The sequence below is a fragment of the Eleutherodactylus coqui genome, chromosome 1 (assembly GCF_035609145.1).
Source record: "Eleutherodactylus coqui strain aEleCoq1 chromosome 1, aEleCoq1.hap1, whole genome shotgun sequence".
In the NCBI taxonomy this organism is placed as follows: Eukaryota; Metazoa; Chordata; class Amphibia; order Anura; family Eleutherodactylidae; genus Eleutherodactylus; species Eleutherodactylus coqui.
Window position 1 is genome coordinate 70,614,411 of NC_089837.1, and position 26,978 is coordinate 70,641,388.

The window sequence follows — 26,978 nt, forward strand, 5'->3', positions numbered from 1 at the left end:
GACAGTAGAACGAGGTGCTCTAGCATGCTTACCTATTTCCTGCCTCTCTAGCCGATGGTCCTCAACAACTGTTCGACAAATGAACATTCGTCCAATAGCCTTTTTACCTGGCTCTACCATACACATGAACTTTCAGCTCGAGCGAGCATTTATGTATTTAGATAGGTAAGCCGCAGCTAAACAGTTCTGACGGTGGCTTATCTCCCAGGAAACCAATGGATTTGGTGATGAAATTTAATGTCATCTTCTTTCCCCCAACATTACATGTTGGGGAAAAGTTTTTTTTCTTTTTTCATTTTAATTCACTATAAAACTTTATTAAAGTGTAACACAGCACTTGCTGAAGAAATGTGAAACTTAACAAAAGTGGCATAAAAAGCAAAGAACATTGTAGATCAAAAACAAAAAGTGTGCTGGGAAAGGCAATAACATATGTCAAAAGCATGGAGTGTAAAAGTCGAGAGTCTAGGACCTAACCATAGCCATAGACTGGATTAGAAATTGGTTAATAGTGGCCCATTCACTATAAAAAAAGGGAAAAAATTAACACCACAAACATCGTCCCTACTATAAACCAATAGTAAAAATACCACCAGAGTAGATGCGTCCCATGTACATATTCACCCCACTGGCTAGCTGTCACTTAAACATATGTAACGTGGCCGAGATAAGAGGCCAGCACTGTTACCATATCAGCATCATACAAGGATAGGTCTTCATACGACATAGAATGGGGTTGACCCATGGAAGGCGGGGAGGCCCGGGGCCACCGATCCCATACTTAGGAAAATTTGTTTTGAAACACCCATTTATTATGGGGGAGCATAAGTCACTAAGCTCGGGAACCCAACGTGCCAACCAAAATGAGTACCTACAAGCACATACTCCAGAGTCCGGAGATGAGAGGCAAAACTTTGGATTCAATGGAATTCAAACTTGACCGCCTGACACCGCCAAAGCAGGTGGAAGAAGGTTCCTCACTCATCATGGCATTTTGGGCACACAACTGGAAATGTTCGGCAAAAGTTCTATAGTCCCCATATACAGCTCCACGGTTATCGGCGGATTCAGATGACTAATTACTAATGTATATGGGGACTTTTACTAAGGCAATTATAGCAAAAAAAAATCAAGTACATTTTACTCATCCCGTTGATTGTGTGTTTTAGAAACTTTTTATGTGTTTCTAAAGGAATTTACCAATAAAAAGGTAAAATATAGGAACAACTTCAGAGGCTCCCTGGTGCCTGCCACTTGAAACCTGGAGAGCCAGCACATGTTCATGTGCCATTCTTTGTGCACGTGACCTCTCAGCCAATCACAGTCTTCAGCATTGATTCTTCTATGGCTGCTTAAAAGCCTATGATTGGCTGAGTGCTTCATGCAAAATGCATGGCACAGTGGGCGTCAGGGCTCCAGCACTGGGCGGGGTGTCACTGGAGTTAGTGAGTAGTCATTTTTTTCTTTGTTACACCATTTTAAGACCTTCATTTTTTTTTATTTTGAAGTCTTTAGGAAACCCTTTTAAGTGTTTAGTAAAAGGGAGTCCTAATACACTCCAAATTTAACAAAGATGGGCGCCATCGTTTGATGCAGTTATGTAAGATAAAGTATCTAACATATCCATCAATTTATCATGCTGCATGCACCATTTTCATAAATGTGGAGCAATTTTGCACCATTTTTGTGAACTTCTGCATTCATATGTCTTACGACTCCGGCAATAAATCTGCTTGGTAGTGGTCACCAAATAGTGAATGCAAAGAAATATGCCGAATACATAGGAAACAATATGTCTCCAGTTTTTGCAGGAAATGTTCTTGAATTTATGGGATATCTAGAAGGAAGGGTTATATTTTCAGTGCATGTATGTGATCAAGCCTATAATCACTAATGAGCCACTAATTCCCTGCACAGAGTGGCTGGTCTTCAGAGAATAGGAGAGCTGCAGTGTCCTACTAATCACAAAGTCAGGCTTTTAAATCATCTCCTGGTTTATAGGATGTCTCCGGGGGTCTGTGTTCCTGGGATTTTCTGCTTGTAATTACGGATCTGCGGGAGGTGTCTTACCTCCAGTCTGGTGACAGTTAAAATTTAGAGTCCTGCTGTTCAGCTGCTTACTAATGGATATAAAGAGCATATACCCACATTATGGAGACTAGATAAGCAGGGAGGTTATGGTGGGGAGGAGGAATCAAACAGCCCCCACTGTTTAACGCTCATACTCATGGCAAAAGCTGCAAACAGCACCTGGAGTCTCATTCCCAATGGTTGCATGCTACGGCTCTTATAGGCACTCCATGTGTTGCTTTGTGTTGCACCATATGGCACCATAATACACAGGGAATCTGTGTAAGGAGCAATTGTTCTCGGTGTGATTGCACCAATGGAACATGGGATGAATTGCCATATGGAGGTGCAGTATGTACTTAGAGTATTCGAGCACGGCACAATGGATGAGATTTTACCAAAACTCAACCTTGCACTGCATAGAAAATTGTGCGGAAACTGCTTATTTCGGCTAGGGCTACACAACGACTTTGGCCTTGACACTGTGTCATCTTACAGGCATCACATACGTGAAAGTGGTCATATTGGGACTTGCAAGTTGCGACGACCCAATAGTCACAAGAAGTCCCACCAGTTTGGATTGTTGGCCACTGTTGGGTTACGGTTGGGAGTCGCAACAATATCACATTCCCTTTTGACCAGGATGAGAGTGCGGCCAAAGCTGGCTTGTAGCCCAGGTAGAGATGAGCGAGCATACTTGCTAAGGACAATTGCTCGAGCGAGCATTGTCCTTAGCGAGTACCTGCCCGCTTGGAAAAAAATGTTCAGCTGCCAACGCGGGTGACAGGTGAGTTGCGGTGGTGAGTGGGGGGGGGGAGAGAGGGAGAGAGAGATCTCCCCTCCATTCCCCCCTGCTCTCCCCCGCCGCTCCCCACCCGCCGCTGGGCAGCCAAATCTTTTCTTCCGAGCGGGCAGGTACTCACTAAGGGCAATGCTCGATCGAGTAATTGCCCTTAGCGAGTATGCTCGCTCATCTCTAAGCCCGAGCCTAAATCTCCATTTATGCTGCAGATTTCACCTCTTTCTGTGGGATAGGTGAAATTACACACTGAATCTGCAGCAAAATACACAACATCAGCATATTACACACACAGATTTGGCCAAAGTTTTATGTGTAATGCACCAAAATCACAGTGAGATTCAAGATGGATCTTTTCTACGGAATTTGCAACTCCCATGGATTCATTAAAGCGGTTGTCCGGATATCTTGACAACCCCCGGTTCAATAGAACCGCCTGCAATAAAGCAATACACTGAAGTATACCTACCCCTGCGAGGCCACGGAGATCCAGCGCTGCAGCCCACTGCCGCCCCGATGATTGTTGTGAGAGATGTCGTCACAGGAAATCACATGACCGCTAAAGCCAATGGAAGGCTGCAGCGTTACGTTCCTGAATTCTTGACATCCTGGCGCTTAGGGGCGCTGATGCCAGGCGAACAGGCGATGACGCTGCAGCCTCCCTTTGGCAGCAAAAATAATTTTGACAGGCCAGTAAAAAAAAAAAAAAAAGGCCATAAAACCAAAAAGTGTCTGGTTATTTAGGCTAGTTTCACACAGGCAAGCGCGTTATCACCACGAGAAAATCGCGTCCATATCGCATATTTGCAAAGTCCTTATAATAAGGACGCAGGGTCACGACAGCTGGAATCCAGTGCGGGCCTCCACAAGCAGATTCTGCATACAGCCACGTGTGCCCGGCTTTACACTAATTGGCCATTTCAATGGGTGGGAGCATCGTTGCGTGTTTTTTTTTTTGTACACGCAAATGCTCACAATTTGCGTGCAGAGAGTACAGAAAGAAACACACTTGTGCATGCAAATATGTAACACCCATTCCGTAAAAATGCCTGTGTGTCCGTCCTTGCAGTGTTGCTTGTTGTCTGTCATGTGGAAGGCTCGGCAGCCGGTGCCATGAATCCAGCAGCAGTTATTGTGCTGATCTACAGCGGGCGGCTGCGTCTCCGGCCCCCACTCATTTATCCTGCGTTTAGGAATCATGTTCGCTGTACGCCGAAGATGATGGGAAATATAGAGTTCTTGGCCGTGGAGGACAAGGCTCAGCTTTTATCATCTGCCCTACTCTGCCCCCTTTTGTATTCTGCTGCCAAGACACCGCACACTCGCTCTGCTTGTTTTTTAATTTTCAAGTCCTAAAGAAGCAGTTTTGTCGACACCTGGAGAATGTAGTAGAGCTGAGTGTGTCAGTTCAAAATATATATATTTTCATTTTATTGCAGGTGTATTTTTTCTTAATTAGTACCAAAAATTACATTTTTAATGATTTATTAATGCACCTTTTATAAAGGTCAGATCAGAGATCCAAAATCCCCCGCATAGATCTCTCCACTGGAGGGAGCTAGTTACAAACTGTAGGGTTTGGGTACAGATGTAGCAAATGTTAACTTGACACCACATTAAATAGACTGCAGCAGAGAACTTTTTCTTGCCCTTTTAATAGCTTTTCAATGGCTTTGCTTGTGTTAAGATAAGTTGTTGCAGCAAGCGATCAGAATTGGGTAAACTTTGCTACACCTGTATTAAAGGGATATTCTAGGTATTTACTAGTGATGACCTATACTGAAGATAGGTCATCAATAGTTTATCGGCCGGGGTCCGCCACTGGGGATCCCCACTGTTCAGCCGATGCTTCAGCTTTCTGTCAGTGCAGCGGAGCCAGATGTGTAAAGGAAAGGCTTTGCTCTCATTCAAATCAATGGAAGTGATGTCTTTCAATACATTTCCAGCTTTGCAATGGGGTCAGAGCCCGAAGTGTAATTGAGGGCATCACTCCCATTGATTTTAGTGGGATCTAAAGCTGTTCTATTACACTTCTGACTCTAACTCCAATGATGGCTTCTGACTCACCATTGACAGCGAGCCAGTAGATCCGCTGACTGGCAAGGATTCCGAGTGGCAAACTCCTGACAATTAATTATCGATGACCCATTCTAAGGATAGGTCATTAATAGTAAATGCCCAGACAGCCCAATTAAAGGGGTGGTTCAGTTCTAAACTACAGATGACCTGACTAGTGGGGTCTGCCACTCGGGACCTACAGCAATCAACTGCTAACTGACCTGCTGGCAGTGTGTACAGAAGCACAAGCTGAAAGCTTTGTACACTTTGCAGTAGTCCAGCACTGTTCCCTTTGAATTCAATGAGAACTGTGCCTGCATTACCAACTCAGGCCACTACAATGTGTATGGAGCTGTCTGCTTCCAGTACTGTACACACTGACAGTGAGCTTGATGACAGTTCCCTGCTGGTGTTCCCAAGCTGTGTATCCGTGCCAAGCAACTATCGATGACCTATCCTTAGCTCAGACCTAAACAACCTCTTTAAAGTGTACTCCCACTTTCAGAGGACTTTTCAGAATAAGTTGCCATAATGTCTTCCATACATTGCCCACAGAGAGAGAAACGCATATATATAATATATGCACAGAAACTCAAAAAGTTTTGCTGCACAACATCCCACTCTACTCTTCCTTGGAAGAGGGGCAGGTGTCAGACAATACAGGTAACACACAAACACAAAGGCAGGTCAGGGATTCCAGGTCGGCAACAGGAGAGAACGAGGTACAAAGGGTCAGGCGAAGGCAAAGTCAGGTCCGAAGCAAGCGAGTCAAAATATGGAGTCAAATACAGGTAACGCGGGTGTAGCTGGCGACCAAACATACACTGGCAAGGTCTGGGGAAACTGAGCAGTTTAAATGCTGTCAGAACTCCCACCCCAGCAGCTGATTGGGGTGGGGAGCCTGACAGCAGCAGGACCAAATCAGCCCCCAACGCCTGCTAAAGACAGGCAGCGACAGAAGGAACACGCCCGGGTATCAGGGCAATGGGGATGCGGCGCGGGGCAGTAACCCGCCGCATCCCCAGCAATCTGGCTAATTAGGCGCGCTCGTAGCCGGCGTACCGGATCACAGCGGCTAGGGGACGTTAGCAAGACCAGGGCTCCTCTGCGCTGCACCCCCGCAGCCCGGGTAATAGGACTGGTAGTGCGGGCACGGAGACCCCCAGAGTCGCTGGACCTGACAGTTATAGCACAAAACACATCACCTTGGGGGGGTCGCACATACGCTCCATGTAGACAGGTGGTTTTCCCTCCGCAGATTCTGAAATTATGTTTAGTGATGAAGCCGCCTTCCACCTTTCGGCACAGTTACCAAACATCCCATAACACTATCACTTTCCATTAGAGGTTCCATATTCTTCCAGATAGAATGTTGCCTTGCTTTGTCGCCTGTTTTCTGTGCACCACAGTAATGATTCCCTCCTTTGTGTTTGAGTACAGTTGTAATTCCCCATTGTGTCCTCTCACATGGTAGTAATGCCCACTTCATACATTGGATAAGTAATAGTGCCCCCTCCATGCCCCCACAAAGCAATAGACTCCCTGTTTGCCTCAACAAAGTATTAGATCCCCCTCCATGCCCCAGCAAAGTAACAGAGTTCCTTCTCTATTCCCTAAGTATTACAGCTCTGTGCCCTCACAAAGTTATAGAGCCCTCCCTATACCCCCACACAGTAATAGTGCCTCCTCTATGTCCACACAATATTGTACAGAACCCTCTCTGCCCCAAAGTAATAGAGCCCCCATCCGGTCACTTATACAGAAGAAGCTGCATTCAAATTTTTACTCTGGCCATTGATCTCACACAATAGACTGGCACTCCTGCTTTATAGACCTAGTTTGTTTGGTTTGTCCTCTGTACATTGGTCAGCAGTCATCTCATAATCCTCACAGGCAGGATTACAACTAAAGGGAACACCTACATACTGTATAGATAACAAGAGGATCCATCATTCACAATAGGTGATGGTCACAGCTCACCTCCTCCCCCTCCCTGCACAATAACTTCTGCACTGGTCCCAAAAGCATTCCCACAACACCCCTGCATACATGTCATTTCCTGCTTCAGTGTTGTACAACCCTGTGCCTGTTATAAAGCTAATTTCTGCAGCAGCTATTACAGGATTCAGGTAAACTACCCCCAAAAGGATGACACCCCTCCCCCCCCCTCCCATTTATCTTAGTCTTATACAGAGATGCAGGTGTATTTCCGCAGTCATTTATTTGGGTGATCTATTATTGACTGCCTTATCTGCTGACAGCCATAAATAATCATTTGACCCGCTTCCAAGATGCAGAGTGCGGGGGGCTTCCTACGTCTTAGCTGAATCCCCTTATTTCTGGGATGAGGGAGGCGTGCGGCGTGTGTGCTCCGCAGCGCAGCAGAAAGGGTCGGTTTCTGTTCCTATTAAGTAGAAAGAAAGCAAATAGCAGCAGGCAGAGGAAATCATAGACTATTGATTCAGTGACACGGTGCTAGCGCGGCTCACGCCGTCGCTGTGTGTAGAATGGCGTGCTGCTTGCTGATACCATGTATTATTTAGCCATTTGTTAGGGGCCGCCGACACTTTTATGGATGTTTATAGTTAAAAAGGACGGCGTGGAATTGCTGATCCCGAGGATTGTGCCTCCTCTTTCATTCCAGCAGAAATGGTTTTGGAGGCGCGCTCGGATATTAATGTACGGCGCTTTTCATGTGAATAGGCTGGCACGCTCGCCCGTCGGCTCACAACCTCCTTTGTTTTCTCCCAATTGCTGGAGATATTTTCCCTCTGACTGTAGAGCTATTTAGCACAAATCGGAACTAGTCAAAGAAGAATGAACATCAGGCCCCTGCGTCTGCGGCGGGGTGATAACTGCCGAGGCCACATCATTAGCTTATAGCGTAAAACCAAATACAGTAATTATACGGACTGCTACAGATTTAAGGAATTGGCATGGACTTTATATTTCTGGCTGTTATTATTAAATCGTTATCGCAAAATGTGCAGTCATGAGAGAATTCTGCATTTAGTGCAGACCTAAGTACATATTCTGTGGAATATAGGGTTTTCCCGCTATCTGTATGGAGCAGGGCCTCTTACTTTCTGTTACTCTGTGTTGTCTGCTTCGTTCTCAAACACTTAGAAGAGGACAACATATAAGGCCTCGTGGGCATGACCGTATGAAAACGCTGTGCCAATCGCCACTTTGTATGGGTACATACACTGCGCTAATGAAGCTCTGTAGGGTACCATATTATTGACTGTATGTTTCAGTATGGGTTCTGTACAGGTACTCTGAGTTGAGTTGGTTTCCATGTGGTATACAGTTCGGTATTGTATGAGTTCTATGTAATGTACTGTATAGGTGCTGTATGAGTTCCACATAGTGTACAGTAGAGGTGCTGTATGTATGAGGTCGACATGGCATACAGTCAGGGTAACCTTTGTATGGGTTCCACTTAGTGTTCACTTGGGGTGTTTTATAAGTTCTATACAGTGTACAATAGAAGTATTATATGAGTTCCACCTAGTGTATAGTATAGGTGCTGTATGAGTTTTATAAAGTGTACAGTTCAGTATTGTATGAGTTCTATATAGTGTACTGTATAGGTGCCGTATGTATGAGGTCCACATGACGTACAGTCAGGGTACCCTTTGTATGAGTTCTACTTAGTGTACACTTGGGGTGTTTTATAAGTTCTATACAGTGTATAGTAGAAGTATTATATGAGTTCCACCTAGTGTACAGTATAGGTGCTGTATGAGTTTTATAAAGTGTACAGTTCAGTATGAGTTCTATATAGTGTACTGTATAGGTGTTGCATGAGTTCCACATAGTGTACAGTATAGGTGCTGTATTATGAGGTCCACATGGCGTACAGTCTGGGTACCCTTTGTATGAGTTCTACTTAGTCTACAGTTGAGGTGTTTTATAAGTTCTATACAGTGTATCGCAGAGGTATATAGTGTATAGTAGAGGTGCCGTATGAATTCCAAGTAGTGTACATTAGGGGTATTGTATAGGTTCTAGCTAGTGTACAGTTGAGGGGCTGTATGTATGAGTTCCACGGGGTATAGAGTTGGGTGCCATATGAATTTCGTATAGTATGCCGTCGGGTGCCCATGAGTTCCACATACTGTATAGTCAGGGTGCCATATGAGGTCAAGGTAGTGTACAGTCTGTGTGCTGTATGTTTGAGTTTCACGTGGCATACAGTCAGGGTACCCTTTGTAGGAGTTCCACTTAGTGTACAGTTGTGGTGTCATCTGAGTTCTGCATAGTGCACAGTAAGTGTGCCTATGAATTCCAGGTAGTGTACAGTCAGGATGCTGTATATATGAGTTTCATATGGAATAGTTTCTGGGTGCCCTATATATGAGTTCCACATGGGATACAGTCGGAGCGCCATATTTATGTGTTCCATGTGAAATGCAGTCGGGGAACGGTATGTATGAGTTCCACGTGACGTACAGTCGTGGCACCTTATGTATGTGTTCCACGTGGTTTACAGTCAGCATGCAGTATGTATGAGTGCCACGTGACGTACAGTCGTGGCACCTTATGTATGAGTTCCACGTGACGTACAGGCTGGGCACCTTGTGTACATGGTGTACAGTTAGTGTGCTGTATGAATTCCATGTTGTGAATAGTTGGGGTGCTGTATGAGTTCCACATAGTCTACAGTAGGTGTGCTGTATGAATTAGTTGTACCGTAGTGTACAGCTGATGTATCGTTGCGTGCCATATGAGTTGCACATCCTTATTAGTTGCATATGGTGTTTCATACAGATACTGAATGAGTATGTCCATATCACTTTCATATGGTGTACCATAGGAGCACTGTACCAGTTCCCTATGGTGCTCTATTCGAGAACTAGATGAGTTTCGGTGTATTTCCTACTTCAAAACCATCTACTTTGCGTCAGTTTAGGAAAAAAAATAGTTCAGTGTGCACAGATACAATTTTTCAGTCTTTGACTTCTCTTTGGGGGAATGGGCGCCCATATGGCACCTGATGGAGCGTAGCACGATCTTTTTCCACATGGTGTCACATGGAGTGCATACTCCCTTATGTATATATATGCGCAGAAGTGTGAAAACCTCGTTAGCATAAGATTACCGCGGTATTACAGCACTGTACCACTCCGTATTGAACGGAGCCGCAGTATTGTCCTATGCACGCATCTGAACTATAATACCTTCCTGCAGATGGAGCAAAGTTTACCTGGACCCAACGCGTTAAATAAACTGCGGCACGGGGATTTTATTCTCAATCGCTTTTGTTCTGTTAACTTGCTGCAACAAATGATCTTATCAGCGTTGGGTTACATTTTGCTACATCTCTACTTGTGGAGCCGCGCAGGAGCATGTGAGGGCGAGGTCAGACTAAAAACAGCATTGTCTGAGTTACATTTTTTTCGTAAGGGGGCGGATTTGCTGCGGAATTTCGGTACGGACCCTCAACACGGAAATTCTGTAGCATTTACAATAGCAGCAAAGTGGATGAGATTTTTAAGATCTTGTCTACAAGTTGCTTAGAAAGTCCGCACAAAACCTGTCTGGAAATTGATATGCGGTGCAGAATTCAATTTTGCACATAGTATGTTAAGCCTAATGAAGACAATGTCCATCTAGTTGATTCAGAGGAAGACAGAAACCCCAAGAGGCAGAAGCCAATTAGCCCATTTGGGGGAAAATTCCTTCCCGACTCCCTAATGGCAATCAGAATAATCCCTGGATCAACGTTTGATAGTTCGTACCTGACTGTAAGACCCAAAACTACAAACCCGCTGGTCCCAGGCAGAGAGTTCCACAGTCTCACTTCTCTTACAGTAAAGAACCCCCTGTCAATTGTATCGCTGCTATGGAATTCATTTCTTCTCAATTTCACACAGGAATACGTGATAAAACCAAATAGTGCAGGTCTTGAGGCAGGCTTTCCGCTGCTGATCTGCAGTGAAATGCTCGCAATGGACATTTTTGCTGCAAAAATCGGCCCCCATGTGGACTTGGCCTTAAGGTAGCAAATGTGAATTACAAAAAAGGCTGCTGTACTCACCCAATCAATCACCTGCCGATCCAGCCCTGCCACTATGGTCCCCCACCCCAATTCAGTTTTGTCTACAACACCACAGCATTGACGTACCTGTATACACAGGTACCTGCTGAAGCCAATCACTGGCCTCGGCAGTCTTGTGCTGTTCTCCACCAGTGATTGACGTCTGTATAGGGCATGTCAACACTGCAGTCATGTAAGCAAAGCCGGGAGTATGAGAATAAGTAACAGAACTGGGCCGACAGCGGCTCATATGGGTGAATATTGCATAGAAAGCAGATAGGATGCCAACGGCACAATCTCAGATACTGAATTCAGCAGGGCAAAAAAACAGATGCAAAACCACAAAAAGATCCAAAGTCCGATACATGCATATAGGAAAATATGGGTGAATATTGCAACTTTTTTATCATACCATATTTGCTAGCATTGCGGAAAATGACAAGGACAACCCCATTAATGTATAGTCTGTTTCCAGAACTCTGTCCGCCAAGCGGTACGTAATTTGTAATCATGACCGTCTACAGAACATCATAATGTCTGTGTTGCTGCAGATATCACAATGTTCCTTAATAAACATCTACGATTCTGATTAATGCTAATATGCGCACGGAGAAGCTGAACTTCCTACTTACTTTCAGAGTCTTGATTGACCTAATATTTAAATTGCATTGAAGTGAAGGTGTCATGATGGCAGTGGCAATGTGCCGCCGTCTTAATGTGATGACCCTATTTATTGTCCTCGAAAATGAAATTGCATTTTGGCAAGCGTGATGTACATATTACAATCCAAAGGTAATGTTGTAATCAACTATGTATTGTTAGACCATAAAAGTGATCTACGTGCGGCGTTCGATGCCAGGGGTCAGACAGCCATCATACGTACAAGATAATTCGGCAGCAATTTTAGCAGTGTTTGGCATTACTAATAGGACATAGTCCTAGATTAACTGATTAAAGGGGATCTGCCAGCTAGAACACACGGTCTATACCGCAGGCATCGTATTATAGAGCAGGACGAGCCGAATAGATTGATATATCGTTTTATGGGGATTCAGTATAACTTGTATTTTATTCATGTAAATCTCTGAACATCCTAAGCTGAACAGTCCAATGGGCGGAGCTATCAGTGGTTGACAGCTATCTGTGAATAACTGTACATACAGAGAAGGCTGTCAGCCACTGATGGCTCCGCCCATCGGACTGTTCAGCTTAGGATGTGCAGAGATATACATGAATATAATACAAGTTATATTGTATCTTTCCACATAAAACTATATATCAATCTGCCCAGCAGCTCCTGCTCTATAATATGATGCCTGCGATTTGGACAGCATGTTGTAGCCCGGAGATTCCATTTAAATGATTTACTGAAAAGAGATATAAGTGAGATGAGAAATCTATAAATGAGACAGAGAAATGGATCAATATTAGTTATTAGATAGGAAGACATGAAATTAATAGAAATTAAAATGGAGATAGATGTGATAGAGCAAGGTGGAGCGATGATGTTCACATCACTTTTTTGCTCTATACAAGTATATATATATATATATATATATTTTAATATGAAAATAAGGTATTCAAACATATTCCTGTGCAGGGGCAAGGATTGACAACAGAGTACTGAGGTCCCTTGTGTACAGAGGATATGCCTCCATGCCTCCAGAACAACTTCTGAAATATGTAACTAGAAAAGGCTGGGTTCCATAGCCAAAGTCTAAATGGGCACACACCTTCCGTTCCTTTGTGCATAAACATGTACCAGTCGTTTACTTTCCCTTTTACTTTTCCATGTGGCCCAGACTACCATAACGGCTTTCCTGTCACAGCTTGTCTCTTTGATCACAATTTATCACACAGACATTTATGGTTACTCACTTTTCTAGCACCTTCTCTACCTTTTAGACACTTCTACACAATTTCACAATTTTTCACAAAGTAAAAGTGCACCCACTTAGTAATAATGCGTTCTTTATGCTCGCCACTCAGAAATAATAATAAATCCTTTTGTCCCCACTCAGCAATATTACCCCCCCTTTGCCCCATTCGATAATTATGGCCCTTTTTGCCTCTAGTCAGTAATACTTCCCCTGATGCCCTCAGACAGTAATAATGCTCCTTATGGCCATTTATACAGTAAAATAAACAGAGTATACTCCTCTTTGTTGCTTTCCTTGCTGCTGCACTCACCGCCTTTCGGTTTGGGCACCCCACTGACTTCTAGGTTGATGCACATGCCATTGATGAGGACATCACTGAGCCTAGGGATTGGCTGCAGCGATCATGTGTGCTCATTATGTGGCTGCACAACCTGGAAATAAGTGGGGGCCCGGACAGAACGGTGCCCACTGCCGTGGCTGAGGAAGCGAAAGTTTGTTTTTCTTTCTTTTTCAATACACTTAAACTCAGGGGGCCCGACTGTGGTGCCTAACCGGAAAGTCCACCCCCTTCTTCCCCAGGACCTCTGCAGCGTATTCATAGACTTCAAAGGGCCATACATAATGCAAAAGACTATGTTTTTAATTACAATTGACCTCCATTACATCAGTGTTTTGGTTTTTTTTACTGGACAGAATAGTGCAGTCTAGTGTGTTATTCGGTCCTCCAAAGAAACAGTATGTACACAACATTGTATTTTTTTCTCCCTTGCATTGAAGTGAAGGGGTGTGTATGCCAACATTGCATAAGTAAAGCGGGTACATTTTTTATACATTTTTGATAGAAACAAAAAAACATGTCTAACGTTTCTCTACATTTTTAGCATACACAATGCCAAAACATAGCAACAAAATGTGATATGAACAGAGCGGGTCTTAGTGATGGTTCAACCTCGCTTTAAGCACAGTATCTTATCTAGCAAGTCCAAGATCCTGTTTGATGCGAATGCGGCTGTGATACAGTAGTCTGTCCCACAGCCATTAAACCATGTGCTTCACCTGTCAATAACTGCATCACATTAACCATGAGAGCTCTCAGCCATGGGGTGCACTACCATTTGGCAGCTGATGGGTTCCCCTTCAGTTAATGAACTTCGGTCCGGGGATGTTACAAAACAAGGGTTTTAGTTATGTGTAGCTGATTGGCTGAATGCAATTTTTTGGTGCTGGTACTTCCTGCTGTGAGAGAGGTTGGTAGAGCTCTGTCATTTACAGTCATGGCTCTCGCTGAAACATTCTGGTAAAGTTAAATAAAAGAAATATTTTCTGTAGAGAACATTTTTTTTCATTGTTAGGCAATGTATAGAGATGATTTTTGTGCTGCCCACCCTTTTTAGCCTGTTGATACATCTCAGTGCGACTAGTAGTATGATAGTCCCGAGTCACAGACATGTCTACGTTTGTTGCGTTGTCCCACATAGATAAGGAAGGAAAAAAAGCATTGAAGAAAGGTTTCACCTGTCTTGGCTGGGTGTTTAATCCAGCACTGGGGTTTTGATGTTGCATGGATTTTCTCTGTCTGGCTCTTTCATTAGCTGCTATTGCTCGCATCTGACACATCCGCCTATATTTTTATCTAATAGCGAGTGCTTCAGCTCCGCTCTGTAGAATTTCCCAGCCTGACGGCACTTTTTTCCCCGTAGTTGAATTCCTTTTCTGCTTATCCTTTTGTTAGAAATCCATTAATAATTTAACAATTTTGCAAATACCGCTGCAGTCATGTGATTTCTAGAGATGAGCGAGCGTACTCGGATAAGCACTACTCGCTCGAGTAATTGGCTTTATCCGAGTATCGCTGTGCTCGGGTCTGAAGATTCGGGTGCCGCTGCGGCTGACAGGTGAGTCGCAGCGGGGAGCAGGGGAGAGCGGGCGGGAGAGAAGGAGAGAAAGATCTCCCCTCCGTTCCTCCCCGCTCTCCCCTGCAGCTCCCCGCTCCGTGCCGGCACCCGAATCTTCAGACCCGAGCACAGCGATACTCGGATAAAGCAAATTACTCGAGCGAGTAGTGCTTTTCCGAGTACGCTCGCTCATCTCTAGTGATTTCCAGATGGAATTTCCCCAGATGATATGTGTATACGATGTATCACCACCATGTGTTGTCAATTTTTGTATCTTGGAGAACTTTAACGTTCGCTTCTAATGGCTGTCTGGTCTGGTTGGTGCTTCAAGTAGATAGGTTATCGATTACTTTGTGCTTGTTTTAAAACTACCTTGACCTTCTTTATAGGAGCACTTTGTCAGATTAAACCAGAATCCAGTAATTCATGGCAAAAAGAACGTCTGTATTATTTCTCCATGCAGAATATGGACTTGATAAGGAAATTGGAAGTCTGGATTGAACAGCAATGTTCACACTTACAACACACTATAACACAAGAGGTGGCTTTACACGGGACAATTACTAGCCAAAACATTTCTACAACGATCGATTTTCAGCAATACTGTAGTTGTCCCATATAAACCTCGGACTTGACAGGTTACTGAGTGAGAAATAGCAAATTCTCACTCAGTGTAAACAGGCAGTTGTTCATCTTTGAACAACTGCCTGATCACGGTGAATGGAAACGGGTGGCCACCAGAGATGCCTGGCACACTCTACCTCCATTAAACTGAACAGTTATCAAAAGTACAGGAGCAATACGTTTTGGGACAACTGTCGGGTACTTATGCGCCCGACAGTCATCCCATGTAAAGCCGTCCCTGGATTTGATGAGTTAGGGTTGATCTCATTGGAGCGAACTTTTGGCCAATAGTTGTCCAATGTATCACCCGAATTATATCAGTCTATATATCTGGTATTACAGTGGTTTGGAGCGGATTCCCTTGTGCCTCCATTTTGAACATTGTATAGTGAACTTCCTCATATCATAGACCTCCTTATTCACATGAGTTCTTGACAGATTTAAAGGGTCATCTCATGTGCCATATTAGGGTTAATAGAGGTCATAGATGGGTGCCCACCTGAGAACCCTCACTAAGAGGCAGAGTGAAGAGCTGCTAACAAGCAGCGACTCTCTGGCAGGTTTGAATTGTTCATGTATCACATGGCCGACCAATCATGTGACTTCCAGCGACTGCCATATAGCTGGTTGTGGCTCCTATTGGAAAAATGAGCCATTTGTCTGTGATGACAACCTGAAGTATAGTGTTTGGTGCCCCTATAGTGTCATCACCTGAAGATCCATAGATGTGTCCACCCTTATCTTCACTCAAATTTGGTTAACGACTCTGATTTCTCATGAAACCAAATCAATATTGCAATATACTAGCAAAACCCTCGACAGGCTGCAGTCCACATCACTACCACTGGGTGGTCACAGTAGAACCACATAGGATAGACCTCTCGTGACAGAGTATAGTGAAATCATGTTGTTTTTTTTAAAGCTGATCATCTCATGCCACACATCTTGGGTTATGTTGAGCCAAGGGTAAAGAAGGACGCGTCTGTATACCAGGGCCAGACTGGGCCTCAAATGCTACCATGTAAAAACAGGCACAGCATACTATATATCTATACAAATATGCTTTGATTACCTAATTTTTTAAGAGCGGAGTTACTGATTATCTTAACTTTTTTAAATGCTTTTTGCATTTTTCTTCAGCTCTGCCCAAATCTGCATTCATTCTTCACTATAAAGTTTATGTTGCTCTTTAATGGACACTGTAGCATCAATTGCTGTGGTGTTCTGTCCAGAAAAAAACTAAATGTGATGGAGTCAATTTGAGAAAGTTAAAAGTGGTTGTCCCTCAAGGAACAATTATCACATAGCCAAAGCATAGGTGATAAGTATTTGATTGCAGCGGGTCCCAAGTCCCCTCTTCTGAGGCACCATTCAATATCAATGGAGCTGATAGAAACGGCCTTTCGCATTATTCGGCTGTCAAAGACATTGAATAGAGCGGCAAGGCGTGTGTAGCCACTGCTCCATTACAGTGAGGAATAACAGGGGGCTCTTGTGCGTAGGTGATGTCAAATGTAGAAAAACCCCTTTAACAATTCATCAAACATTATTATACATCATGACTGATCATAACTGCTACGTCATTGATCCTGTACATTAAAGAGTCGTTAATTGATATTAGGGATTTAGTGTGTGAAAATATTAAAAAAACAAAACAAAAATGCTCAATGGAAAAAAAAATCACCTTTCAGTTATTCAATTGAAGGGGTAAGAGACCTGCACACTCTGAGCGGTTTCTAAGAGGAGCCGTGTCACGGTGGCAATGAGTGCAGCGCGCTTTATGTAATCTTGCGCACAGATGAAAGTGAACAACAGGATATGGGCGCCTAAGGGACTTAGGTGAACGTGACGCCAGTGTCCGACTTAAAAGGTCTTAGTAGAATAATAAGACTAACACACGTATTTGAGTAAACTGCAGGCACACTGTTTACTATTGAAATGTGGCAGTTGGCAAACATTTTAGACAGTGGAATTTGCATAAACACAATTTAAACATTGATACACGGATAAACGAGCCCTGGGGAGGCAGCATCTGAGATAAGAGGAACTATAGAGAGAACTTACTATGAATGACAACAATAACCCCTATCATTCAATTAACAATAATTTGCCTTTCCTGACATGTGAGCTAAAGTTCCCCAGTTAGTCCTATGGAGATTCTGCGTACCCACAGCTGATTTCATACTTCATACTATGTGGCCATCCCCCTCATCTCTTTTGAAGACTTCTCGCTGTCACCTCTGCCCAGCTTTCCGGTTACTAGCAGCTAGTAGTGGCCTCACCTGACCAGGCCTCTGGGAACCAGATGCTGGGAGTGCTGACTGCGGGAAGCTTTCAGAAGAAGTGAGTGGAGCTCCACATAATATGAAATCAGCTACGGAGATGTGGCTGATTTCCTGTCAAATTCGACACCATTGGTGGGGATTTTGACAGTTTTTTGGATGTGGAAATGCTGGGGAATTTGCCGCGGAAATTTCCAATGTGGACACTCGGTGCAGTATTTCTAATGTGTAAACATACCCTAAGTCAGTTTTAGGCATGCTGCCACGTGCAGAGTGGCCTCAGTAGTAATAGTGTCACCTATATCGAACCCAGTAGTAATAGTGACCCCTATATAAGCCCAGGAAGTAATAGGGACCCCCAATGGTAATAGCGCCTCCCTATTAGCGACCAATATACTTATCTCCTCCTTGTCTTCAAAGTATCGCTCATTGGTGCTGCTACAGGCGGAAGTGTGCAGCCGGACTCGTACTCCCTTCTCCCTTTCTCTGGCTGAATCAATAAGGAGAGGTCAGGGGAGGAGGAGGAACCTGGGTGCATACACTGCCATCAGTATGTGCACCCATAGCAGTGCCACTCAGTGATTACCTGCCAGGGAGCCTCAACACCCTTGCTGGTAATCACTTTCATGGTGACCAGACGTCCCAAAGGCAGGCCAATTGACTATCCCACCGAAGGACCCTGGGGACAGTGGGACACAGGGTACCAAAACAGGACTGTCCTGCCTAAGTCGGGACGTCTGGTCACCTTACCCAACCATACTATGATGTACATGCTTTAAGCCAACTCTTATTCTGAAACAATGGGAAACAACCCGAACCTAAAGGACTATCCCAAAATGTCTAATGGAAATCAGTTGGTTGAGAACACGTTCATGTTGGATTGTTAAGACTGCACTGTGTGCAAAAATTAAAAAAAAAACTCCTCTAAAGGCCCTTTCACACTGCAACCTAAGTTGGAGCGAGCATGCAACGAGCAGTGATGTAGCGACTGTGTATCTGGACATGCATTTACACTGAAGAATAGTTGGTCAATTATTGTACTTTTCCTTCACCTCTAGTCAACCGTTCTGCCACTCCTTTATAGTCAACTAATCTATTTGACACCTGTTTATACAAAAGGCTTTGGCACAGACAGACAGTGATTTGTAGGTCCGCATGAAAGATCTGATCAGCAAGAAGCCAATGAATTATTGCTGATCGTTCGGTTGTAGCATATGTTCACACTTAACTGTTATCGAAAAAAAACACTTGACTTGACGATTATTTGCACAATAACTGTGCCTTGTAAAAGGCCTTTAAAGCTCCGTCATGGCTGATCTTCCAATATTTCGCCCAGTTAATCCACGCAACTAACCCACAACTTCTTCAAGGACCACTGAAACACAACATTGAAATCTGGCACCTGAGCCGCGGAGGTTGTGTACTAATAAGTGACACTCCAGTTCAGTTCTTCATTACAGATGGTGGGGCATCCTCCCGTGGTTAGAACAGCATCCTATTTGGATTTCGTCTACAAGTGAGAACGCAGTCATCTGTGTATCCATATACTGGATGTATAGTTTTGCATATGAATGGATACTCGAAACCTTTTTCTTTGTATTTGCATATCGCACTTGTCATCGCTGCCTAGTGTTCCATGACGTTTTTAAACATCTGCCTTCGTTTGCTGATCTCAGGACACTGATGTATCGGGAAGATGCGAGGAAAATCTCCATTTCCCGCTGTATGCTTACAGATCCATAAAATCCCCATTTATTTATAACTTGTGCTTGTTTTAGATTATAATTCAGAACCCTCGGAAGAAGCCTTCAGTCATGTAAGACAGCGGCTTTATCCTGAACGTATTTCAGCTTATCCAACTGTTCCACCGACACGGTTCCTCTTGTTTTCTGCCTCACTTCTGCATATATTCTTATTAACCTTTTACAGTGTAGTATTTCTACATATTAAGGTGGCTTGATATTTTTGTTAACCAGTGGGGAGCTATCAAGATCCTTAAGTGGTTCTTCTCTTATTGAGCCAATAAAAAACATCCTTGCGCAAGATGACGTCTTACTGAACGCAGACACGTAGCCAACTTTAGATTTTTGAGCAATCTAACTGACCTCTGTGTGCATATACTGAGAACAATCTAACTGACCTCTGTTTGTATATACTGAGAACAATCTAACTGACCTCTGTTTGTATATACTGAGAACAATCTAACTGACCTCTTTGTGTATATACTGAGAACGATCTAACTGACCTCATTGTGCATATACTGAAAGGCTTTAAAATACATAAGGAAGCGGACATGGATTGCAGGGATGGAGCCTGCCTTTAAAGCCAACAAAGGGCTGCAGCCTCCAGTCTGAGGTTAAATTTGAATAAAAGGAGTAATATTTTTAAGGAAAAAAAGTGAGGAGAATGGTAGGGTTGGCAAATTCTGCAGAGGGACATCAGTACATGTAGCCTGAGGAGAATCTAATACTCCTCTATGTGTATATATATTTTATTCCTCGGTTCCTCTGAAGTTAACAACGACTTCATGAAAATTTTCCATGCAAACAACAGTACCTGTACCAAATTAACTCGGGCGAAGCCAGGATATATCAGCTAGTAAATAAATAAAGACCTCGTACAACATGGGTGCCATGATATGGAGGCAATGATATCCTATGACCGTTTCCATACCTCCATATCTCACCGTATGTTTGTTGCATTTTCTTTTTACAGTTTTGCTTCTCCAGATACTATGTAGGTGGTCATTTTAACTATGGAAGTCAATGGGTACTTAAAGGAAACTTGGCACCTTGGAACAGCATAGACTTATAGGGGAAGCACGAGTCATTCCCATGCGGTTTAGGAAAAAAACATCACATTGACTTAGTTGTTTTTCCATCTCGGCCTTCATGGCTAAGATGAGAATACTCTCCTGTACATTGCGGCCAGGAGTACGAAAACAGCCAAGTAGGTTATGCTAAGCTATTTCTAGAACTGCCTTAGGATTGAATGGGAATTATCAAAAAAATTTTAGACTGACTCCCCATATTTTACTTAGTTATCACTAGGCACATGGCCATAATAGTTGAGTTTTATAACCATATTAAGTGTAAAACTAGTATTAAATAGAGAAAATCCTTTTCTCTGTTACCTCACCTGTTCTCCCTTACCTACAGCCTAGACTTTGCAGTTTAGCCATAGGTATCCAATGATGTTGCCGCTATACTAACACTATAAGGCTCAGCTAATAATAAGTATAACTGAATTACGCAGAGTTTTCCTCCTAAATTACTACGTCCGAAACAGTTGTTATAACTGTGGGAGGCCTTTTCATTCCCACCCACGCGTTTCACATCCTGAAGCCACAGAAAGCTTCCAAAGCAAAAGTTTTAAAACTGTTTACTTCATTAAATTTACACTAAATGAAAAATAAGTTCTGAACACATAAAGAAAACTTTGAGTCATTTTGTCAACCTGAGAGTGTTTTTTTTTTTCTTTTTGCAAAATTTGCATGTCATTAAAACCTCACTTCTACAACATTTGCAAACAAAATGCATTAAAAATCTCATATCAGGAACCCTTAGGAGCTTGTGAAGGAATTAATCCGTTTTTGGAAACAAATGGTAATTACTAGGCTTATTTATTTCCTTACAATATCCAGTGAGAGAGGAGGAGGCAAATGACAAAGGCTTTCAAAGCACCTTGGGGTACAATTCCTATATGTTAAGCCACCAAACAGTCATTTTCCTAATGTTTTCTCCTTTCAACCTCGAATGATGAAGTAGGGCACTGAGCAAGTAGTGCACATTAAAAAAATCCATGACGCCTGAAGACATCACTAAAATTAGAAGAGACTACTGAATAGTAACTGCAGGGCTCTGAATGAAGCTCAAATAGAGAGATTAGTTTTAATAGATACAGGTAGATTCTGCAATAGTATTAGTATTAATGTGCTTCTGATTAGGTTATCTAAGCGCTGGAGGGGATTCTCTGGTGTTTGATGACCAGCAGATCTCTTGTACCCAATACAAGACAATGGTGGCGAAAATGTGGATCAACTATACAACACCCTGGTTGGGCCATTCCATGCCAAATCTTTACAGCTTCCAACCCAACCTTCTCCGATTTTCATGAAATTTGGAAGGATGGTAGAGGACATAAAGTAAATTACAGATGGCAACTTTTAGCCCTCTGTGATACACGGTATTCATACAGCAGGGTTGCAAACAGGAGAAAAAAATTGAAATTTATGCTTACCGGGTCAACCAAAAAATGCACAACTTTGCTTCTAATCATGGTAGAACTTTAATCTTGGGCTCGTTTTGAACCTAATGGAGCTCAGGTTTTATAGTAACATATTACCTTCTGATGCTACATCTGATGATGTAGCCTTTGACCTTGAATATCTCAAAAATATAAAAAGGGCATTCAATTTTAGGGGGAATCAAGTATGTAATACAGATATATATATAATCTTTCCTAGGTGTAAGTTTCATTTTGGGACGGTTTTGGAACAGCTGTAAAAAATAGAAAATATGAAAGTAATATTTCACATTCAATGAAATATCTTAGCACTTGTTTAGGAAATTACTGGATTACAGAATAAAATATAATTCTATATACAAGTTTAAGGAAAAGCTAGCAGTCAGCGCCTTCCCCTCAGCGGTGCCTTTTTCTGTGCTTTGGGTCTCTGTAGCAGTTGGCGTGTAGGTTTGCCATGTTGCAGTTCATAGATCAACCTTTGTGAAAACTTGTTCTCTCTGAACAATTCAATATGTCTGGCTGACGAGGGGATGAACCATTGGGATGTAGAAAACTGATCAATAGAGATGAGCGAGCATACTCGCTAAGGGCAATTACTCGAACGAGGATTGTCCTTAGCGAGTACCTGCCCGCTCAGAAGAAAAGATTCAGGTGCCGGCGGGGAGCGGCGGGGGAAAGCGTGGGGGAACAGAGGGGAGATCTCTCTCTCTCCCTCTCTCCCCCCCGCTCGCCCATGCTCACTCCCAGAACTCACCGCTCACCCGAATCTTTTCTTCCGAGCGGGCAGGTACTCGCTAAGGACAATGCTCGGTCGAGTAATTGTCCTCAGCGAGTATGCTCGCTCATCTCTACTGATCAAAACTTTCCACAATGTTGCATTCACATTCATGTCACAACTTATCCACCAAGTATCATTTTACAAACATGCAAGTCACAAATCCTTTAAATCTTTCAAAGATAGGGTTTCATATGAAATATTTATTTTCTGCACTTCACTAGTTGTCTCCATAGAAATCCTCTCCATTACTAAACCATCTCCCACTATGAAATGTTTGAGTTCCAGAAACTTTTCTGTCTTCATGTCATCTGTGTAACAACTTCTCATTCTCCATTATTTCTTCTTGACACACATACAGACAGTACACAAAGTTCATATTCTTTGTACCCAGTCAAACAACTTACCATGAAATGTGGCACAGAATCCCAAAGCAATGACTGCAGTCACATGTCCTGGTCAGCAGTAACTAGGACGGACACCGTGGTTGGAAAGCATTTTTAAGTGGTGGGACTATCACTTTCATATATATATTTTTTTCTTTACGTCTGTTCCCAAAGCCACTTCAAAATGAGATTTTCATTAAGGAGAGACCGTATTTACCCGTTTTACATAATTTACTCCCAAAAATTGTATTTTTTGTAATACTTTGAATTGTTTTCTTCCCAGCAGAAAGTTGGACCAAGGACAGGTGAACCAAGCCAGATGTGTTATATGAAACCTAGTACAGAGTTCTGTGTGTTTCCCGTGAAGCGTTTGGCATAAACAGCTTGGGGTTTTTTTGCAATTTGGTTATTTTTACCATGTTATCTGCCTGCTCTGTTACATTTTAGCAGTGGGATGCTCTTACTCACAAGAGGAGATGAGATTTGTTACTGAAAATAGCTCACTTTTGTTCCTGGGCTTTGTCTTCTTCCTTTCAGAAGATCGTGCTACACAAAGCAGAAAATTGTCCATTTTTCACATGGCTTTATTTTTTATATATATATATGTGTGTATTTTTTTGTAGGTCACTGACTCAAACTGTGACTCCGAAATCCTTTCTCTGCTTCTGGATGCCAAGTTGCTGGTAAAGTGCCTTGGTACCATCTACTACCCGCACCTGATTAACCATTTACTGGCCACACCCGAGGATGCCAGGTGGAACGTTGAAGAGCTAGCAAAGGAGCTTCATGATTCTGGGTACAAAGCAGAAGCAGGATCGCTACTGATGTCTTACAGAGGAACCCACCCCGCCCTCCGAACCTTTACCTCTGCTCTGTCTAGTCTTAAGCGGTGGCTGTAGAGAGTGAAATATAACGAATGGCATGCTGCTGTAAATAACCTCAGGATAGGAATCGTCAATTCTTATTGAACCTGCTAGTTATTGAACATGAGGTTTTTATAATGACAGGATGCACAATTGTATTTGTTTCTGACGCAAGTATGTTCATTAAAACCCATATATATTGTTCTATTACAGTTGTTTAGTTTGAAATGTGAAGGTCCATCAACTTTATATCTGTGATGGGAGTCTTCCCTACAAGTACAAAAGAGGAGGAGATGATGAGCTCGAGTATATAAAGTTTACTATTATTTCAGTGGTTTCTTGTGAAAAGCTGTTTTTAAGATGCTAGGATTCATAAAATCCTGCTTCCTCCACTCACTCAGAGAGAAACCTGAGTCCTGCTTCCCCTACTCAATCATAGAGTGAGTTTGTGAGTTCTGCTGCCCTACCCAATCAGAGAGAGAGCCTTTGAGTCCTGCTTTCTTCACCCAACCACCCATAGAGAGAGCCTGTGAGTCCTTCCCCCCCATACCCAACCATAGAGAGAGCCTGTGAGACCTGCTCCCCATACCCAACCGTAGAGAAAGCCTGTGAGACCTGCTCCCCATACCCAACTGTAGAGAAAGCCTGTGAGTCCTGCTCCCCATACCCAACCATAGAGAAACCTGAGTCTTGCTCCCCGTAACCAATCATAGAGAGCTTGTGAGTCCTGTTGCCCTACCCAATCACAGAGAGAGCCCGTGAGTCCTGCTTCTCCCACCCACACACAGTGATTGACAGCTTTTCTTGTACATACTTATATACAGTGAAAGCTATCAATCACTGTCTAGGGATGGGAGAAGCAGAACACTCAGGCTTTTTTTTTGAGTCCTAGTTGTATGTAAACAGCTTTTTATGTGAAAATACGGAATTAAATGCTATAAAACTTTATCTCTGAGCTCACAGGCACCTCCTCTGTTCTATTCTGCTCTCAGATAGTAGCCCTAACAGAAAACTAAAAACCTGCTACCTAACACTTAACATTATTTTGGGGTATAAAATAAAAGTCGATGGCAAATGATGCCTCAGTGCACTAGATTATTGTTTCTAATACCTTATAACTGCATCGTACCTCGTTTTTTGTTTTTTTTATTACTATTTTTTGGCATGGGCTCTTACATTATACCCTCTGGAGTAATGATTTTTATGGGGTTTTTGAGTTTTTAAGAAACTTGCTTTAGAGCAGGAATTGGCATAAGAAAAGACCATTACTTCCCAATGAAATCCCGTTGCTCCAGTTGTCCTCCCTCATCCTGCATCAATTCCATCACATCATCCATGAGACCGCTGCACCCAGTTACTGCTCACATGCCATAGATGCAAGCTTCATCACGGAGGCCGATGATTTGCTGCAGCCCTTGTGTAAGTGATTTACATGATGTGACTGCGGCTGGGGATTTAAGTGGTAAGTAACGGTTATTTTTTGTTTTGTACCATTTCCTACTCTTAGGGAAGTTGCTTAAAATCCCAGACGACCCTGTAAAGCAGCAGGTTTATTTTAATCTTGGGCTAAGCAATGCCTCTTATTATAGGATGCCTGGTACAAGAGGGAAGCTAGGCTCAAGTTGGGCTATGTATGTAACATTTTTGCTCAATTCTGTTGTATCTTTCTTTTTCCCTGTAGAGGGTAATAGAAAGATGCAGTTAGAAGCGGCGGTGGGTTGTTGGGGTATCAGTGTTCAGAGCCCCATCAGCTGGACATTATTAGAATATCCTAGTGATATGCCACTAATGTCTATGCTGAGACAGCCCAACTATTTTTGTGTCTGTGACGACTATTAATCTACACACATTCATGCCCCTCAGTGAACTCCTATGGAAAGTTACCATTGTACCGGTTGTATTTGTTGCTCATAGCGACCAATCACAGCACAGCTTTCACTTTTTATACTGCTGAGGTAAAATGAAAGCTGTTCTGTGATTGGTTGCTTTGGGCACCAAACATTTTCTTTCATACAGCTTTCATAAGAGTGTGGCGCTGGGCTACTTTTCTGTGGCCACCCCGTACAAGCGACCCCGCAACATTCCACCATGTATAATTCTGCCCTCAGAGAGAGCCAGGTCCACATTGTGATTGCTAGTAAAAGCACCCAACCTCATCGGAGAGCCTTCATCCATAGTTGTGTGGAAGATGGAGACAAGCCGCTACGCTAAAGATGCCAAGTCCTACCCAGAGCCGTCTGACCGTCAGTGTGACTAGAGTCAGGGAGAAAACATTAATATTCTCTCATCGTATGTTTTCAATATAGTTTGAAGACTTCTTCTAACGAAACGAGGAAAACGTTTTATTTGATGTTTGTTTAAGCTTTTATTACGTCTGATTATGAGGATTTCTAACTGCATTTGATGTCCTGACTGCGCCTCGACAATACTACCGAGGATAACTATCATTTTACTTTGCATATTTATGGCAGTAAACATCTTGCTCACTTTTTATAGAGAAATGACAAACTGGAAAGCCATATGGATATTTTATGTCGATCCAATAAAATCTAACAACACAGTAACGTTCAAGATTTTTCTTCTTTTTTTTTTTTCAAGTTTGTGTCTAAAATGTCAAAATTGATGTGAAAAAAATGTCAGGTAATGTAGTGACTGGTGCGTGTACAGGGGTGGACAAGTCAGAGCCATGCCCTGTGAAGGAGAAACTCAGGAAATGGGCAGAGGCAACTTTTATGATTCTTATGAAGGAGTAACTACCGCTTCTGCCTTCTCCTCTGGGTCCTCGGTTTTAACTAACAGCTGAGGACCTGACCTGTTCTTGCAGGAGCTTTAATCCCATGCCTTACCTTTACTATCAGCTGGGATTAAAGCCCAGAACCAAGCGCCATAAATTTACTACGCTTGGTTCTTAAGGGGTTGAAGGGATTGTTTGCTGTCTTTTTTTTACTGATAACTTATCCTCTGGATAGGCCATCGGTAGTTGACGGATTGGGGTCTGTCACTCAGGACTCCCATTCATCAGCTGGTCATCCGGACTGCCATGCATGCAGCAGGACGG

General features: G+C 43.0%; 1 protein-coding gene across 1 annotated transcript in view; it reads left to right on the forward strand.

Moving 5' to 3' along the window:
• The window catches only part of NBAS (NBAS subunit of NRZ tethering complex), a 616,392-nt gene extending 589,908 nt beyond the window's left edge, over positions 1-26,484 (forward strand). Inside the window, exon 52 of the mRNA XM_066597064.1 lies at positions 23,681-26,484. Within this exon, the coding sequence (XP_066453161.1) occupies positions 23,681-23,956 (276 nt within the window). The 3' untranslated portion in view covers positions 23,957-26,484. The remainder of the gene's footprint in view (positions 1-23,680) is intronic.
• Positions 26,485-26,978: the final 494 nt, after the last annotated feature.